Consider the following 18145-nt stretch of genomic DNA (forward strand, 5'->3'; position numbering starts at 1 on the left):
TTCACCTGCTCGCCAGGGGCTGGGCCAGCCTGTGGGCGGAGGGCAGGCACGAGTCAGCCCTGGTTCTGAATCGAGCCCAGTCCTGCCATTCAGAGGGGGGTACGGTCCCCGGCAGACCTGGCCAACGTGCTTCTTGCAGGATGAGGGGAGGACATAGACTTGACATCCTCCAGGAGAGGAAATGGAAGAGTATTTCTGAAACTTCCTTGTACTTTTTGGAGGGAAGAAAAAAGCTGGTGTTGAGCTCTTTCAGAAGGCCCTTTGGTTTGATCAGATCCTCATAAAATGGAGGTCTCTGGTACAAGGAGAAAAAGTTACTGCCTTGGGGGCTGCTTCTTGGAGTGCTTAGCATGTCATCTGTTGTATCCTAGGCATTTGAGCTGGCAACGGGAGATTATTTGTTTGAACCACATTCTGGGGAAGACTACTCCAGAGATGAAGGTGAGTATCGCTGCCTGCCGCGTATCCCAGGCGGGGTCTCCTGAAAGACCCGAGCTTCCGGAGAGTAATGTGTTTCTATACTGAAAGAGAGCTGTGTTCCGGTTTTCAAACGCCCAATTCAGTCACTTTTCCTTGAGCTTGAAGTCCCCTTGGGCACAGTGGATGTGCAGCTCTGTGGAGAGCCCTTGGCCCGAGCTCGCCTAGCCTCCTGCTTGCCCCCGGTCTGGTGCCCAGTGGCCAGGAGAGGACAGGCTGTGGGAACTGCAGAGCCTCTCTGTGGTCCTTGTGTCCACCAGTCTGCTGCCCATTTCTCTGTCCTCTTGGGGAGCTGAGTTGAAAACCGGGGAATTCTGGCTTGAATTCCATCTGTAAACCTGACCATCTCCATGCTTATTTGCTTGCAATGCTGGGGTGGCCTGGGGGTGAGCTGGGGCCAGTCACCGTTAATGCTCCAGACGGTGCCTGAGGCCCGCCAGCCCCAGGATCCTCTGCATGGTGTGCGCAGACATTGTTGATTTGAATCTATTTTGGATTTTTTACTAATTTCAATTTTTTTCCCTCTTCTTTTATCCCATCCTTCCCTCTGCCCCTCCCATTCCCGTATCCTTTTTTTTCTCTCCTCCATAGACCACATAGCCCACATCATAGAGCTGCTAGGCAGTATCCCAAGGCACTTTGCTCTGTCTGGAAAATATTCTCGGGAATTCTTCAATCGCAGAGGTAGTACCTCATCTTTTTGAAAAGCGCCATGATGCAGACAGAAACGGGACAGCAGCTGCTGATCGTAGCATTAATGGTGACAGACCTGTCTCCTAAATTCAAAAAGCAACCTAGCCAAATTCCTCTGCTGATTTAAAAGTTGAGAGGGCAGACCGCACTCGCCCTGGGCTGTGGTCGCCCCGTGCATCTGTGCTTGCATTACCAGGTGGCGCTCTGTTTCTGTCTGCGCGGGCGGTAGCAGTGTCCGCATGCAGTGTACTGATTAAACTGTCGTGTGTTTCTGTTTTGCTGGCAATGTTTCCCAATGCAGATCACATAGCATTGATCATTGAACTGCTGGGGAAAGTCCCTCGAAAATACGCTATGTTGGGGAAATATTCCAAGGAGTTTTTCACCAGAAAAGGTAACGGTATTTATGCAACGCTAATTTCCAGCATAATCCTCTCCCAAAAGGAGAAATTGTGCATTTCCGTTTGGGCAGTGGAGAAAGACCTGGACGTTTACAGCTGGGGAATTCTGCTGAAGAAAGCTCTCAAGACAAAAGCTCGAACCGTCTCGTATCTGTGGAGTTCGGATTTTGTAAGAGCACAACTTCCCTGAAACCCTCGGTCTCCTCCCCACCTCCCTGTCCCAGTCTGAGCTCATGTGTATATTGGTGGATTTGGAAAAAGGAGTTTAAGTGATCTTCAGGAGATCTTCAGGATCTCCTTTTCTCTGTTCTTGGAGCCCCAGTGTTTCTGCCACAGAGTGGAGGGAGCCAAGGGGCTGGACTTAACGAATGTCTGTCCCTGTCGTCTTGGGTCTGTTTGAGCTACTGGGGAGTGGCCATGGGCCTGTGAAGCCCGATGCCCCAAACTCGGAGAAATCAAATTTTGTTCTCTCGTTGCATTACTTACACTCTGTTGTAGCCGATTTACTTTGATAAGTTCTGTTGATCTTCCCTTGACGTGACTCTGAATAGATGTTTCTTTGCCTTGTGTAGTCTTTAATTAGTGATCAAGTTTTTAAAATACCCTAAAGCCCCAGGAATTTATTTTTGAAGGACCCTCCCCATTGCCATTTTCCTTTGTGTGAGCATGTTGGTCCTCTTCGTATTTTCCCAGCTTGGATTTTTTTGCGGGGGGTGACGTGGGCAGTGAGGGCTGCAGCACCCTTTAATAAATAACTTTTAAAGTTGGTTTGAGCAGGACATGGAGTTTCTAGAAATTTCTGAAAGTCCTTGGTACTCTGTTCCTCTCTGCTTTAGCCAGATTTAGAGGACTGGTTTTGACTTTGCATTTTCCTATGAGATAGATGAGTTACTCTTTTAGAGGAATAATCCTTTTTTATACCCTTTGGTGATGTTGACCTAATCAGCCCTCATTTCATCCTCTACACATTCTTGTGAAATGCACGGAGACTTGAGAACTGACCGTGCCGAAGCTGGCGATTTCCTGAGCCTCTTATTCTGAGCACAGTGACCCCGACTCCCAGCTGTTCTGGGATCACCCGAGGGGCAGTCTCTGAAGCATGTAACTGATGTAGTTACTCTCTTATTAACCGTTAAAGGCTTATCACAGGAGAAAAGATTGTCAGGGAGAACGGTTCTTCAGACAGCCTGTATTTTGGTTTCCAGAATCTATGTGGTCTTTGGATTTGGGTCCCGGGAGCAAGCTCCGTGCACGGTTCCCCTCACACGGAGGCCCTGGGAGGCTCGAGGGCAACGGAATGGCTTTGCCACTGAACCGTGTTCAGCGACAGCTGGGTGGGAGCGTGCTGTGAGGCTGGGCGTGTCTCATCTTCAGGTCCCCTCCGTGTGGTTGTTGCAAAGAAATGTAAGAGGTATCTGTGCAGTGCGTGGCACTCTAGTAGCTCGTGCCATGTCCACTAAGGCAAAGTTGGAAACAAGAGAACACTCTAAACAGGGTGAAATTCTAGACAGTGGTTTTCCTGGGAGAGTGGACCAAGTTTGCATAGGAAACTTGCTGACAGGGAGGCCAGAAAATGTTACTTGAAAATGGTTGAAGCGAGGGAAAGCTCCAGATGGTTATGGCTTGGGATTCCGTGTGACTTGAGGAACTCTGATTTCATCAGGCAGACCCCTTCTTCCACACTGGAGAATGTTTTCAGAGCCTGGAGAGGTGTCAGGAGGACTTGCTGGCAGACGACTTGCAGTGAACCCCCAGCCACGGCTGCCACCATTGTCAGGTGGGGGTTGGAGGGGATGATGGCAGAGAGCTTACCAGCCTAGTTTGTCCTGAAAGAGGGGACATTACTGACCTGCTGACGTTCTCAGGGAGGGGACAGGCACTGCAGGGCACTGGACCACAGCACCTGCCCCTTTAGCCAAGCAGGGTCTGCCACGGGTGCGTGAGCAGGTTCCGGCGTCAGGCTGTGGGGGGTGACAGCTGAGAAAGGCACGCGGGGATAGTTCCTTTAACTGTGCTGCTGCTGCCTTTGCTCCGCAGTGAGGAGCCGCTTGCAACACCTGGGCTCTGCAGCTCCCTCAGTGCATTGTCCCTGGGGAGGAAGAGGGACCTGAATGGTGAGAGAGTGATGTTGTGGGAGTTATTTGAGGTCATGTGCTCGGACTTGTTCCTGGAGGCAGCTGCTCTGAGCCTCTCATGCTCTCATGCTTTGCCTGGGCTGCAGACCACCAGGGACAGCTCCTGCTAAGGACAAGCCCAGACCTGGCACGGGGCCCGGAAGCCTCGCCTCAGCCCAGCTGGCAGGTGCTGTCTTTACAGGAGAGGCTGATGAGTGATGCATAGTGAACCGATACCGGGTCACCGGCGGGTCTCCGCTCAGAGCTGCCCATCCCATAGCCCTTGGTGCTGGTAGGCGATGTTCACACTGGCCTCCCTGTCAGCAACGCTGCTGGTCCTGGGACTCGGTGTGGTCTGTGCGCAGTCACGGCCTGCTGCCCCATGGGAGCCCGAGTGCTAGCACAGGACCATGCTGCTGGAGTGGCAGGTCCCGGTCGCGCATGCGCTTTGGGACTCATGTGCGTGGGGCAGTTTTGTGGGGCTTGTCAAGCTGCAGAGTGGAAGTGTGTTTGGCATCCTTGGTAAATATAGACCGAAAACACTGTGACCTGGTATTACTTTTCTTCTTCATTTGGATGTAAGGGAGTGTTTGTGACTAGGCAAGACATCCTCTAGAATGACTGGGACTTGAGGCTTTGGTCCTGATCACTGTTGAGTTATAATAACTGGAGACAAGAAGGGACTTAGGCTGGTTAAAAGTCACAGAACTAGTATGATGTTGAATGAGGGCCTGTCGTGAAAATAGATTTCACCGTGTGCCCTAGGATGATGCTACATTAAAGGTGGGCTTTGGTAAGATGTGCGAATATACGTTTTGAAAGTAATGAGATCTTCAGTGTTATCCATTAAAGAATTTTTTAAAAAACACCTTTGTACCAGAACTGATAAAAGCAAAGCTGAGGGACGCCTGGGTGGCTCAGTGGGTTAAGCCGCTGCCTTCGGCTCAGGTCATGATTCCAGGGTCCTGGGATCGAGTCCCACATCGGGTTCTCTGCTCAGCAGGGGGCCTGCTTCCCTTCCTCTCATTCTCTGCCTGCCTCTCTGCCTACTTGTGATTTCTCTCTGTCAAATAAATAAATAAAATCTTTAAAAAAAAAAAAAAAAAGCAAAGCTGAATACTTACTAATTTGCTGAAGTCACCTTGGAAGATAGCCAGTGGTTGAGAGGGAGTGAACAGCACCACATTTTTGTGCTCTCTGTGCTCCTGGGTGGAAGCAGATCTCCTCCCCACTGGAAGGCCGGGGAGAAAGGAGGCTGTGTGTGTTCAAGCTCGAGATCAAGTGCCGCTAAGTGACATCTCAGTTATTCTGGGTAAAATGGTTGTTACTAGTTTGAGTTATTTCTTGGCCAGGAATTTTTAAAAGGAGCTAGATTTTTTGGCAAACGGTAGTTCCTGTTCTCACCCTGTTAGGGTTTAATAACCAGCAAGCTATTCCTTCCGATGTGGACATTAGCCACCAAAGATTGCTCATAAAAATCATCTTATCAGTGTGTGAAGATGTGCCCCAAGAGAAACAAGCATCTCTGTGAATTCTGTCCCTGTCCTGTCCTGTTACAGTCTGAAGGTGCCTCCCCCCTGCAAATTCATATGTGGGAATCCTAACCCCCCAAGTATGGTGGCACTAAGAGGTGGGGCCTTGGGAAAGTACAGAAGGTCATGAAGGCAGAGCCCTCATGGGTGGGACTAGTGCCCTTGTGGAGGAGACCCCAGCCAGCTCCCTCGCTGCATGTGCCCCAGGAGGACATGAGGAGCCCGTGACCCAGAGGAAGGCCTGCAGCAGAAGCCAGTGTGGCTGGCGGCCGCTCCCAGACTACCAGCCTCCAGGACCATGGGCAAGAAAATAATGTTGATTTATAAGCTATTAGGTTGTACTTTGCGATGGCGGCTAGAGCAGGCTGACAGGGCCCCAGAATGAGCTGTCCTCCAGAAGAGCCCTGGCGCTCAAGTGGTGGTGGCATAGACAGTGCCGGCGGGAGCCACCTCCCTGTGGGTTGAGGCGGCTGCCACCGTTTCAGTAAAGGTCACTGTGTTGAGAATGGAAGTATTAGAGGAGTTGACTTTTTTTTAATTGCTTTGATTCTAAGTAAGGCCATCGAGTGTGCTGGAATGTGTAGGATGATCTGTGTGTGGGACCAGAGACCTTGAATTGCTACTGGAGACTTCAGGGCGCGCATGAAACCTGCGTGTCCGCAGTATTGGCAGCGTCCTGCCCTCCCATGTCCCAGGCTGTGGCCGCGGGGATGCAGCATGGCCCCAGACGGACCTGGCGCTGCGGGGAGCTCTGTAAACAAGACACTCCGTTCCGTGTTCTTCGTTCTCAGTTTGAGATGGAAGCTGCTGGAAAGGTTGTGATGCTGCCCAGAATCACCCCAGATCACCAGATGGCCTGATTTCTGGGAAGCGTGGGGCCGCTGTGGCTGGGCAGGGTGTGCTGGCCGTGGGTGACGGCCGGGTGACAGCGTGGGGGGCCGCGCATGCAGGAATCATCTCCGCAGGAGATGGGTGAGATGCAGGCACCTAGAAAAGGCTCCTCACGCCAGTGAATCTGACACTTAGTTGTGGACGACTTGCGCGACAGTCGGACTTCAAACATGAGTTCTGAGTGGTGAGGTTCTGGGCGCGATCCGAGACTCGCTGTGTCTTTTTACAGCCTGATGCAGAGGGGGCACCCGAGGGCTTTGTATACTCAGAAACCGGAGCCCTGTTCCATCTTGGTTTTTGGAGGTCTTCTTGAGCCAGATCTAGGTGGCACTGTGTTCTCTCAGCCTGGACGCCCTTGCAGCAATCCCGCACCCTCTCACGGGGCCCTGTTGGAAGGCTGCACCGTCCAGGCACCCCCCACCCAGGGTTGGGGTGCAAGACGGGAGGACGCTGTAGCCATGATGCCACCGCGTAGAGGCCGACTCAGGACACCGAACACAGCAGACACTTTGGAAAAGAACAGACCCCAGGCCACAGCTGACCATAGGTCCAAATCCGTGTTTTAATCGTTTGAATTTGAGTTTAAGCATATGGTGCCAAAAAGTGATGAAATTATTGCTGTAACAGGTTCAGTCAGAGCTCACCCCATGTACTCCCATTGCTCATTGTGAGCTGCTAGCCAGTGGAGGGGGAGTTTGGACGCGCATTAACTGTGTTGGATTTCTTTCAGTTGTTGCTCTGTGGTAAGATTTGTACTCTTTTTTAAAAGAGCAGCTTTATTGAGAAGCGATCTCTTGCATCCTATGCGTTTCCGGGTGTACAGCTGAGTAGTTTCTGACACGTTCCAGAGTCAGGCAGCCGTCTTCACTCTCCCTGAGAAAGCCGCTGCCTGTTAGCCCGCGCTCTGCATTCTCCCTCAGCCCCGCCGCCAGTCACCTCACGTGGGTGGGATCCTGTGGCCTGTGCACTCAGGGTCCCTCCACTGCTTTTGGGACTGCGGGCTTCGTGTGTGTGCAGAGACGTGCCTGCTTGCCTACTCGTCTGTTGACGGCTGGGTGGGTCATGTTTTCAGTCTTCGGCTCTTAGGCATAACGGTGCCGGGAGCTGGTACAGCTGTTGGGTGGACGCGTTTTCATCACTCTTGAATGTGCGTGTATGATGTTGAAGTGTAAAACTTCAATTGGGATCAAGTCTAACTTTTTACGCTTTCTTCTGTTACTTGTTTTTGTTTTTACTTTTTTAATTTATTTTTAAAAATTATAATGTATGATTTTTTTCAGGGGTCCTGGTCTGTGATCCCCCAGTCTCCTATAACACCAGAGCTCACTACGGCACATGTCCTCCCCAGTGTCCATCACCCCGGTGTTACTTGTACTTTTCATGTCCATTCAGGAAACCATTGCCTACTTCACGGTCCTGGAGATTATCCTTTTGTTTTCTACAGAGAATTTTTTTTTTTTTTTTTTTAAAGGAGGCTCCATGCCTAATACGGAGCTCAATGCAGAGTTTGAACTCACCACCCTGAGATCCAGACTTGAGCTGAGATCAAGGGTCAGAGGCTTAACTGACTGAGCTACAAGTTCAGTCATGATCTCAGGGTCGTGAGGTTGAGCCCCACTTTGGTCTCTGTGCTTGGATTCTGTCTCTCCCTCTGCTCCTCACCACCCCATCATGCACGTGTGTGTGCACCTTCCCTATCTCTAAATAAAAAATAAGATAAAAATAATAAAAATTAAAAAGCATTCTGATAATCTAGGATTGGCAAATATATTTGTAGTCCCAAAGCCTTGACTTGGTGGTGGGAGGCAGTGCTGGGCTGCTGAGGTCAGGGCCATCCATCCAGCCTTGCTGGGCTCCAGAGGAAAGAGTCAGTGATTCTCAGCATTCTTTAAGAAGGAAAGGAAGCTCAGTTTAAAAAATAAAGACTGGCACTATTAAGTGTCTAATTATTTGCAAACTTTGAATGAAACATACCTTGGTATATTTTCCTAGGGAAGAAAAAATCGTCAAGGTAAAAATTTGTTGACCTATCAGGAGCTACTTGTATAATAAAAAATAGTGGTCTCAATTTCCCCCCCCCTCATTTTGGTCTCTTATTTCCCTCCCTTACACGTGTTATTATTTTATTTTGTATTCTAAGTGCTGGGAGTGGCTTGGCTGCATTTCCCGCATGTGATTTGCGGGGCTGGAGCTGTGGAGTGGACCCAAGGTCCTTCCTTACCAGGTGAGGCTGTCCTGCCGGTAGCAGCTGCACAGGCTTGGGGACTTAGAGTTTATTATGGAACATTTATCAACTATTGTTTTCTTTCCTTTTTTTTTCCCCTTCGTATCGAATGTCTAGTTAACATTTAGTTAACATACAGTGCAATATTGGTTTCAGGAGTAGAATTCAGTGATGATCACTTATCTACAACACCCAGTGCTCATCACGAGGGCCCTCCTCAGTCCCCACGGCCCGTCCCTCCACCTGCCTCCCCTTCAGGTGCTCTCCTTTCGTTCTCTATCAGTGAGACTCTTAGGGCCGGTTGCCTGGGGGGCTTGCCTTCAGCTCAGGTCAGGATCTCAGGGTCCTGGGATCGAGCCCTGCATCAGGCTCCTTGCTCAACGGGGAGCCTGCTTCTCCCCCACTCCCCCCGCCCCCCGCCTGCTGCTCCCCCTGCTTGTGCTCTCTTGCGCTCTCTCTGTCAAATAAATAAAATCTTAAAAAAAAAAAGTCTGTTATGGCTTGTTTCCCTCTCTCTCTCTTTTTTCCTTTCTGCTGTGTTCATCTGTTTTGTTTCTTAAATTCCATGTATGAGTGAAGTCATACTTTATCAACTGTTTAGAAGACTGTGTTTCATATTGAATTGAACATACTAACTTGTGCATGTAATCATAGGGCCTAGGCGAGTTTATGTCCTGCGTTTTTCTTGGCACATTTTTCCCGCTGTCTGCGTGGCCACATGTTTGCTCCTTGGGAGGCCGTTCCATATTCTGTGATGCACTGTTGCGCTGTGGTCAGTACCTATCAGTGCCTAAAAGTGTTCTGCACGTTTCCTGTTTCCTGTTTTCCTGACAGCCTCTTTGCACATAGTTTTCTGTGTGGAATTACCTGGTGGAAGGAAGGTAGATATTTTAGTCTGTTCTTCAGAAATCTCTGTTGGCTCACAGCCCATTAGGTATGAATACAGATTGCCCTGGTCTTCTGCAGTGTACTGTCTTCATCAGTGTTCTTATGCAGATTTTAAGGTGGCTGTCTCCAGTAAAGCTTCTTTCTTTACATGGAAGATTGTACTTAATTTGATGCATTTTAATTTGAAACCAGCTCCCTCAGAAAGCCATTCCTTCCTTGTTCTGGGCAAACTGTGCATCTTAGCAGGTATATCCGTTCGTGAGCTCGGGGCATGTCAGAAGAGATGGTCAGTGAAGTTCTCTCCCCTTTCCAAAGAACTTGCCTTTAGCTTGTTGTGTGTGAACTTTCTTAGTTTCCTTCGGCTGGCTCTGCTGAAAGCCACAGTCACTGTAAAACCCCATAATGAAGCTGGAGTTCGGGGGCACCTGCTTTGCCTTTCTAGGGACTGTGGAAATTACTCTTGTGATCATGTTTTTCTAGTCTTCTGTTCTTTTAGTACCAAACATTCTGCCATGTAATTAAGTATTAAGTAGTATTCATCGAGCAGATGGAGCGTGGTTTGTTGTTTTTTAAGCCCTATTCTCCTGTTAGTGAGCACTTGTAATTGTGCACGTCCCTCTCACTTTGCAGTGGGTGTGATTTGGGTCATGGGCTGGTGGGTGCTGGAGCTCCGGAGCTGGGATTGCAGATGCGAGGGGGTGAACTTGGAGTGGCAGCTTGGACTCTGTGCTTAGGGACATGGTCTTCCTTCCACAGGAGGGAGCCCTCTCCTCTCAGATGGCAGGTCCACCTCCCTCGGAAAACAGACCAGACCGACCAACAGTTCTATGCCTGTGCTGAAATCTGTCCTCTGTCCTTGTCCTCAGAGTGTTTTCTGCACCATCCTCTGACAGAGGATGTTCTTCCGAATCCTGTGCATGCCCGATTACAGCTCTGTAGACATACCATTTCCCAGGAGTGTCACTGAGAGAGCATGTGGGCCGAAAGGAAAGATCCTTGTGGGTGGAATTATAGTCGTTTCTGCTTGTGTTTTTTTATTTTCTGTAACGTGCTTTTAATCATCTTTGTGATGAAAGAAGGGGGGGGGGGAGGTGGGCTAAGTTGAGATGCATAAATTGGTGAGCCAGGCCCAGGTGTGTGGGGTGGGAAGACCTTTGTAATGCACACCAGGAGCGTCCCTGGTGGCTCAGGTGCTAGCTGGGTGTGGAGGCGGAGGGGACAGGAGCTCAGGCTTGAGCCCGTGCGGGGAGTGGGCGCTGGGAGGGCTTCCCTCACCTGCGGGAGCTGCTCCTGAGGCCTCTCCAGGGGCAGGGGTGGGGTGTCCTTTGCAGATGTCCAACTGGTTAAAAAAAAAAAAGGGTGAACCGTGAGAGACTATGGACTCTGAAAAACAATCTGAGGGGTTAGAAGGGGCAAGGGGTAGGGGGTTGGGGTACCAGGTAGTGGGTATTATAGAGGGCACGGATTGCATGGAGCACTGGGTGTGGTGCAAAAATAGATGAATACTGTTATGCCGAAAATAAAAAAATAATTAAAAAAAAAAAAAAGGAGTTACTCGTCATGAAAGGGATCCTCACCTTTCGGTAGTTTGACTTGTGACAACTTTTGTTCCTGTCTTGGAAAAGGCTGTTGTCCGACCATCCACCGGATCGTCAGTCCCTATAGCTTGTCAGTGGGGGCTGCTCACAACCTCCGCCTTGTACGTGCAGTCAGCACATTGGCACAGTCTAACTTCAAGATCCCATGTCCTGCTCTCTCAGATGCTGGAGCACATGTGTAGAAATGAATGGTATTTGATTCAGGTCGGCCTCTAAGGCGGGGTTGTTTGCTACAGTAGCCGCTAGCAGCTGGTGAAATTTAAACAAAGGGGAACTTCAGCTCCTCAGTTGCACTGATAACCACGTCTCAGGGCTCAGTGGTCACCTCCAGCTCGCAGCTGCCGTGTCAGGGAGATAAAGTGCATCTCTGCCACCAGAGAAAGTTCTGACGGCGCTGCTCTAGAGGGAGAGACTTCCTTCTCTCTGCATGGTCACATGCAGAAGTCATGCTCCAAGGGGTTTATATAGTGTGTATCTTCAAGCTTTTTCTAAGTCTGTTTATAGACTGCAAGAGATCCCACATTGGTGGGAGCGTAGCACCTTTGTCGTTCTTTGCTAAGGAAAACATTCTGGGTGGGAGCGCCCCTCGCTGGCTCCGGAGGAGCCACGTGACTCTCAAGGATCTCGGGGTCGTGAGTTTGAGCCCCACACTGGGTGTAGAGTTGAGTAAAAATATATACATACATAAACTCAAAAAAAAAAAAAAAAAAAAAGAAAACATTCCGAGTGGACTCGACACCTCTACTCATTTAAAAAAACCTGGAACTGATTCAAGTGGACTGTTCCCTGTTTGATGAACCCCTTATTTGCATTTGCCAAGCTTACTTGAAATATGACACAGCCTTGTAGACCTTGAAGGACGACCATCTGGGGGGGAAGCTGGCTTGTTCGTTGTGGCTTAGTGGCTTAGTGTCGGGCAGGTAGGTGTCTGCTTCCTCACACGCCTGGCTGGACCACCCATGGGAAATGCACATCTGGAGCTTTCTTGACCCTGCCTGTTTCTTCCCTGTAGGAGAACTGCGGCACATCACCAAGTTAAAGCCCTGGAGCCTCTTTGACGTCCTTGTGGAAAAGTACGGTTGGCCCCACGAAGATGCTGCACAGTTTACAGATTTCCTGATCCCCATGTTAGAAATGGTTCCAGAAAAACGAGCCTCAGCTGGCGAATGCCTTCGGCATCCTTGGTTGAATTCTTAGCAGATTCTACAAATAGAGCATTCTGAGCTAGCAAATGTTTTCCAGTGCATTGGACCTAAACGGTGACTCTCATTCTTTAACAGGATTACAAGTGAGCTGGCTTCATCCTCAGACCTTTATTTTGCTTTGAGGTACTGTTGTTTGACATTTTGCTTTTTGTGCACTGTGATCCTGGGGAAGGGTAGTCTTTTGTCTTCAGCTTAGTAGTTTACTGACCCACTCTCTTCTGGAAACAATAACATGTCTCGAAGCATTGTTTGTGTCGTGTGACATTCAAATGTCAGTTTTTTTGAACGAAAAATACTTTCCCCCTTGTGTTTTGGCAGGTTTTGTAACTATTTATGAAGAAATATTTTAGCTGAGTACTATATAATTTACAATCTTAAGAAATTATCAAGTTGGAACCAAGAAATAGCAAGGAAATGTATAATTTTATCTTCCGGCAAAGGGACATCATTCCTGTACTATAGTGTATGTAAATGCACCTGTAAATGTTAATCTCCATTAAATATGGGATGGGGACTCAAATTTCAGAAAAGCTACCAAGTCTTGAGTGCTTTGTAGCCTGAGTTGCATGTAGCGGACTTGAATTGCTCCCAGGAGTGGGGCAGACTTTTCATTCCATAACAGTCCTTTTACATCGGATTTTAAAGAAGTGGCTCTGAGTTATGTCATTCCCTATATGGCACTTTAAAGCAAGACATGCTTTCATTCTAAAATACGTATTATAGTTTTAGCACTCCCATTCATATTTTTGCATATTTTAAAAAGTACTTTAAAGGAAAAAGAGCAATTTCCCTTTAAAAATGTGATAGCCTGGTACCATGTGGTGTTGCCTCCTCCAAACACTGTAAGTTAAACTCTACATAGATTAAATTGGACAACAAAACCATGTGCAGTGTGTGGAATGAGAAAAAACAAAATATATATGTATATATATATATTTTTCGGAGAAGTTTGCTTGTGTTTGTCCAAAACCCAGGTATGGTATGCAGTGCAGCGGGCACGAGCCTGGCGTCTGCGAGGTCGCAGGGATCGCGCTCATTCCGTAGGCGGTTAACTGTGTGGCTGTGACGACATCACTAGCTTTTTCATTGTCTTCCCATGCACTGAGGTTGAAAAAACGATTTTTCCTTTGCAGGTTGCACACGATTTTTGTTGATGCATTTCCTTAATATTGTAGAATCCAGGACACAAACCATAGTAGGCAATACAATTTTAGAATGTAATATATGGAGGTGTATTTAGCCTCTTTTAGAAGTCAGTGGATTGAATGTCAGGTTTTTAAAAAAATTTTACATTCATTAAGGTGCCTCGTTTTTCTTGACTTTGTCCATTAACATTTATCCATATGCCTTTGCAATAACTAGATTGTGAAAAGATAACAAGTGTTGTAATAATAATCCATTGTTTGAGGTGCTTGCAGTTGTCTTAAAAATTAAAGTGTTTTGGTTTTTTTTTTTTTTTCCAGACATTGCCTTGGTCATTGGCCTATATTTGAAGCGATAGAATCAACAAACATTTGCTCTCCTTTTAGTGTAGTGTAACCCCAACTAAATAAGTACCCACGTTCCCATTGCAGGGAAGGTAGCTGTAGAACATGCTTAAGCCTTATTACAGGAAATCATTGTTTTTTAAGAGTAGAATATAGACCTAAAAGAATTGCTATAGGACAGATGCACTACCTAGGATTTCAGTAATTCTTTTTCACTCATGTTCCATCAGAAACCTACTAACTGCATTGTGTTTGAGCATTGCAAATTTTCTTTTTAACTGTATTCACCTTGAGGGAACAGACACATCCCTTCAGGCGTTACCATGGTATCACCTATCGCGGTGAGACAGAGCGTAACCACTTCCGTAGGCATCGCGCATGCTGTGTTCTGACAAGGCTGGAGGTTATCCCGCCGGTTCTGCGACAGTTGGTTGCTGCAGTTTCCGTAGGAGCCATTCTCACGAGAACCACAAAGCACATGTCTTCCCTAACTCTGAAAAATCTGTGTCAGGGTTTGTAGCACACTTGAATGAACTTGATCTAATGCAGTTTTGGCTCATGTTAGAAAATAAACTCGATTGTTGGGAATTTGGAAAGATCTGTCCCTTACACAATGTAAAAAAGTTCTAGAAGGAATGTACATTTGTATTAGGTATAGTCTGGTTTGTAGCAGAAGCTCGATGGCTTGATGAGAAAGAATACTGCGCTGAAGGAGCGGCGCTGGTGCGTGGCTCACTGAGGCCGGCTCGGTGGTTTCAGTGAATGTCCTGGCTTTTCCTCTTGTTAGTCTGTGCCAAGTCTTCCTGGAAAAGGACAAGCAGTGGATCCTGAACGTGGCAGATGAGAAGCTGGCTGTCTGGAAATTAGAACCGCTCAAAGGCCAAAAAAAGCAAGTTTAGAGGCTTCAGGAAAGCAAACTTTTCAGGTGAAAATTGATTTACTCACTTGCCTCTTCTTGTACCTGAATCATTCCTAGTTAGTTAACACGATAAACTGCTTTTCTCCTTGGGTAGAGAACTTCAATTTCAATTCACAGTTGAGATTATTCCTTAAATTCCACTTTTTCTTCCATTATTGTTTTTGTAACTTGAATGAAATTCTGGTAGAGACAATATTTGAGAGTGTATGTGCCCTTCATCAAGGAGTCAAAGAATAAAAGAGATTCTGCAGTTCATAGAAAAGCTTCTTTATCATTATTTGTGTCGTAGGCAGATTCATCACAGGAATTTTAAATCCTTAGGACAGTCTTTTGAAAGAGGTGAAGGCTGCCGCTCACTGTGCTGATAGTTAATTAACCACCTTTGTGCTGTGAAACCTCGGGCCGGGTGACCTGAAGCCGTGATTTCTTGGACAAGTGTTTCTTTAGCAAGTACCGTAAGTAGAGTGTTGTTTGCCAAGTCAAGAAGGGTGAAGTTGACTTCAAGTTCTTTTAAAACTTGAAGCTGATTAGAACTGAGCCCTAAACGCAGCTTTCTTCCTGTACCATGATTAGCTGGTTTTTAAAAGGAAATGGACATTAAAAGTTACTGTAAAACATGACTTTCCTTACTGCCAGATCTTACCCAATGATGTTTATTTAGTCTGTTGAGGTTTCTCTCCAAAACCACAGAATGCTGTGCGGAATTATGTCAGGTGAAAATTGGAAAAATGTGTCATTACTTATGGTTCTACTTAATCCTCCTAAGAGGTAGAAAACAAAGAATCTTTTCAAAACAAAAACTAGCATTGGATATTTCAGCAAAGTGTCTAAGAGGCTGTTTGCATTTCACTTGAGAACTCTAAGAATGATGCCGTTTTCCTTTATTTTATATGCCCGAAACAAATTTTTAAGACATCCCATTACTACTTTCTCTTTAATACTATAGCTAGATGGTAAATCTTAATTTAAAAGGTTTTCAAATAGTTTTGATTCATCAGTAGGACATTGCTGTCATGCATGTTCTGCAGTGTACAAATGAGATATTTGTGTTGTCAGGCAAAACTACGCCATGTTTTTAAACAGTTGTCAGTTCCACTCTAGAATTCGATCACGTGTAATACTTAACGATATTGGACTCATTTTGTATGACGTCAGCTAGAGGTAGCGCCTCCACCCAGCATAGAAGTTTCCTGCAGAAATGACAGGAAGGAGCGTTAAAGGAACAGCCCAACTGCTCACTGTCTCCTGATGTCTGCTACAGTCCAGCTGAGGTAGGTGTAGCTGAAGAAAATGGAAGGCTAACCCCTGACAAACTAGATCTGATGAAAGGGAACTTCTTGTTAAAAACAAGCAAACAAAAACAAAAACAAAAAAACACACCACACTTGCTTAAACAGACTCCAATCTCAGAAGTTGTACAGGACAATTTGGTAAAACTGACATAATTGTGATTTATTAACATGAATTAAAATGCCCAACCAGTGCTTCAATGTGACAGTATATTTAAAATAAAAAAGAAATTAAAGGCCATATACTGTACTACTTTCACAAAGATCACACAGTTTTGCAAAGACTTGTCATATGTACAGTGCTATATATCAAATGAGAAAAGCTGTAAGCAATTATGTACGCAAAAGAAATGCAGTATTTACAGTTTTTCAGGAGACATTAAAAATCATCTATACATTAAATTACATTCTGCTTGCAAATAACCGATAAAACAAAATGAGCCATGTCCACACCAAACTATAAAGATCTGTATTGCATTTTTTTTTTTTTTTTTATACCTAAGATGCACTCACAGAACTGCTGACAGGAAAAAAATGAAAATCCTCATAGTGCCATTACTTAGCTGTGTACTTAAATGCATATGTATAAAATAATATAGAAAACATTCACTAAATGAATTTTAACTGCAACAATAAAATTTAAAGATCATGTAGCATCAAATCTACTGCCAGAAAAACAGCTGGAATGTTCACTTACAAAATAAAGATACCTAATACTGGCTTAACAGCACATTTTTTAAGGAATTTTAAAAAGCAAAAATGGGAAAAATACAGTGAAAGAGCACTGGTGTTTGTTTTTTTTTATACAAAGTTTCATGTACAAGCTTTAAAAAGTACCTTAATAGGTACATATGAAATATACAGTTTATCTTACAGAACATTTTAAAAAATGTTTTTGGAGTCCATTTTAATGCCACCCCGAACCATGGTAATTGTTCTGAAATGTTGGTGGCACCTGTGCTCTGTGAATTGGAATCTGTCCAGGCACGGGAGATGCCTGCTGAGGTCCTTGAACCCCATGTGGCAGGGCCACAGAGCCAGGGTGAGGACAGAACCCTGAAGCAGTAGGTGTTGGAATACTGTTTGGTCCTTGGGGCTGGAGATGAGGACCTGCGACTGGTAATGGACAATGTGGCCCTGTTCCAGAAGGCTGGTGTTGGGGTCCCGGTCCCAGAGTGGTGTGATGTGTGGCTTGGGAGGGATACGGTGGTACGGCTGGATGAGCACTTGTAGGGAAGAGTGGAGGTCCTTGAGGAGGTGGATGGTGTAAGGCTTGAGCAGAGGTGGTATGGTGCCCGGAAGCCAAGACACTGGAAGGTGGCGGCGGCGGGGGTGGGGGGGGTGCCGAACTGACCACATGCTGGTGTTGTGCTGGTAGACCTTGGAGTCCCGTGGAAGGATGGGGTGGCGGGTGGTGATGAGGGGCAGGACCAGGAGGTGGAGGGGGTGGTGGCAAATGGTGTCCAGCAGTCTGAGAATGAATGTGGGACCCGGGGGTGACCGCGTGAACAGGCCCTACGACGTGAGCGACAGTGTGTTGCTGATGGGAGCTGGGCTGCTGCACGAGGTGTGGCCCTGGGGCCGGGGGCGGGGGGGGCGGGGGGGGCACCCCAGCAGCAGCAGTTTGATGGTGAAGAGGAGCGTTCGGAGAAGGCAAGAAATGCCCCGGAGTGACGTGGTGGCCTGGAGCCGGCTGCTGGCTGCCGCCGCCCGGAAGTGCTGGATTTGGTCCTGACGCAAACACAGTCTGTTGGGAAAGACTACCTTTAAGCTGATTATAATTCTGAAAGTTGGCAGAGGGCTGCTGGTTCTGATAGTAAGACGAGGAAGAAGGGGGCGGTGGGGGCGGAGGGGGCGGTGCCGTGCTGCTCAGACTGGGGGCGGCGAACTGACTGTAGGTCGCCGAAGATTGTCCTGAGGGCGTCTGTGTGAACAGTGCTCCTGACGGGGCCGGCGGAGTACTGGCCGGAAGGGTCTGTGCCGCTGGGTAGAAATTTCTCTGAGGCTCTCGCTGAGGTGTTCCCACTTGAGGCGACTGTGCGTGATGAGGCCTGTAGGGCGAACCTAGCTGCTGGGAAGGGGGCTTTGGCGAGAGATACCCGTGCTGCACAGGCGGGTGGGGTGTCGAGGACTTGGGAGGATTTTCTACATGAGGGGACGGAGGACAGTGCAACTTGACCGGCACCGAGGGCAGCTTCTGTGCAAGTTGCTCAACGGAGTTTCGAGCGAGCGGCTGAGGAGGAGGGTTCTTTGGAAGTGCTTGGGTGCTGTTTAACAGCTGCTTCTGGGAAAGCTCTGCTTTCAGGTGCACCCCGTTCTCCACCTCCGACGCGGCAGCTGCAGCCTCCCAGTGGGACTCGGACTTTGTGGCTATTTTCCCATGCGGCTGAACAGAAGGTACGGGTCCCGGGGACGCGGGCTGTGGAG

General features: G+C 47.5%; 2 protein-coding genes across 16 annotated transcripts in view; one reads left to right on the forward strand and one right to left on the reverse strand.

The window, feature by feature from the left end:
• SRPK2 (SRSF protein kinase 2) overlaps window positions 1–14691 on the forward strand; it is a 257091-nt gene extending 242400 nt beyond the window's left edge. For 7 of the 12 annotated variants that reach the window (XM_059170868.1, XM_059170874.1, XM_059170862.1 and 4 more), the window contains 4 exons: window positions 372–441; window positions 1069–1161; window positions 1472–1564; window positions 11831–14691. In XM_059170868.1, coding sequence (XP_059026851.1) covers window positions 372–441; window positions 1069–1161; window positions 1472–1564; window positions 11831–12015 — 441 coding nt within the window. In that variant the 3' untranslated portion in view covers window positions 12016–14691. The remainder of the gene's footprint in view (window positions 1–371; window positions 442–1068; window positions 1162–1471; window positions 1565–11830) is intronic. The other 5 variants (XM_059170863.1, XM_059170869.1, XM_059170872.1 and 2 more) reach the window with 3 other exon arrangements.
• A 1812-nt stretch (window positions 14692–16503) lies between these two features.
• KMT2E (lysine methyltransferase 2E (inactive)) overlaps window positions 16504–18145 on the reverse strand; it is a 97291-nt gene continuing 95649 nt past the window's right edge. For all 4 annotated transcript variants that reach the window (XM_059170859.1, XM_059170861.1, XM_059170858.1 and 1 more), the window contains one exon: window positions 16504–18137. In XM_059170859.1, the coding sequence (XP_059026842.1) occupies window positions 16626–18137 (1512 nt within the window). In that variant the 3' untranslated portion in view covers window positions 16504–16625. The remainder of the gene's footprint in view (window positions 18138–18145) is intronic.

This window comes from Mustela lutreola, chromosome 4 (assembly GCF_030435805.1).
Source record: "Mustela lutreola isolate mMusLut2 chromosome 4, mMusLut2.pri, whole genome shotgun sequence".
In the NCBI taxonomy this organism is placed as follows: Eukaryota; Metazoa; Chordata; class Mammalia; order Carnivora; family Mustelidae; genus Mustela; species Mustela lutreola.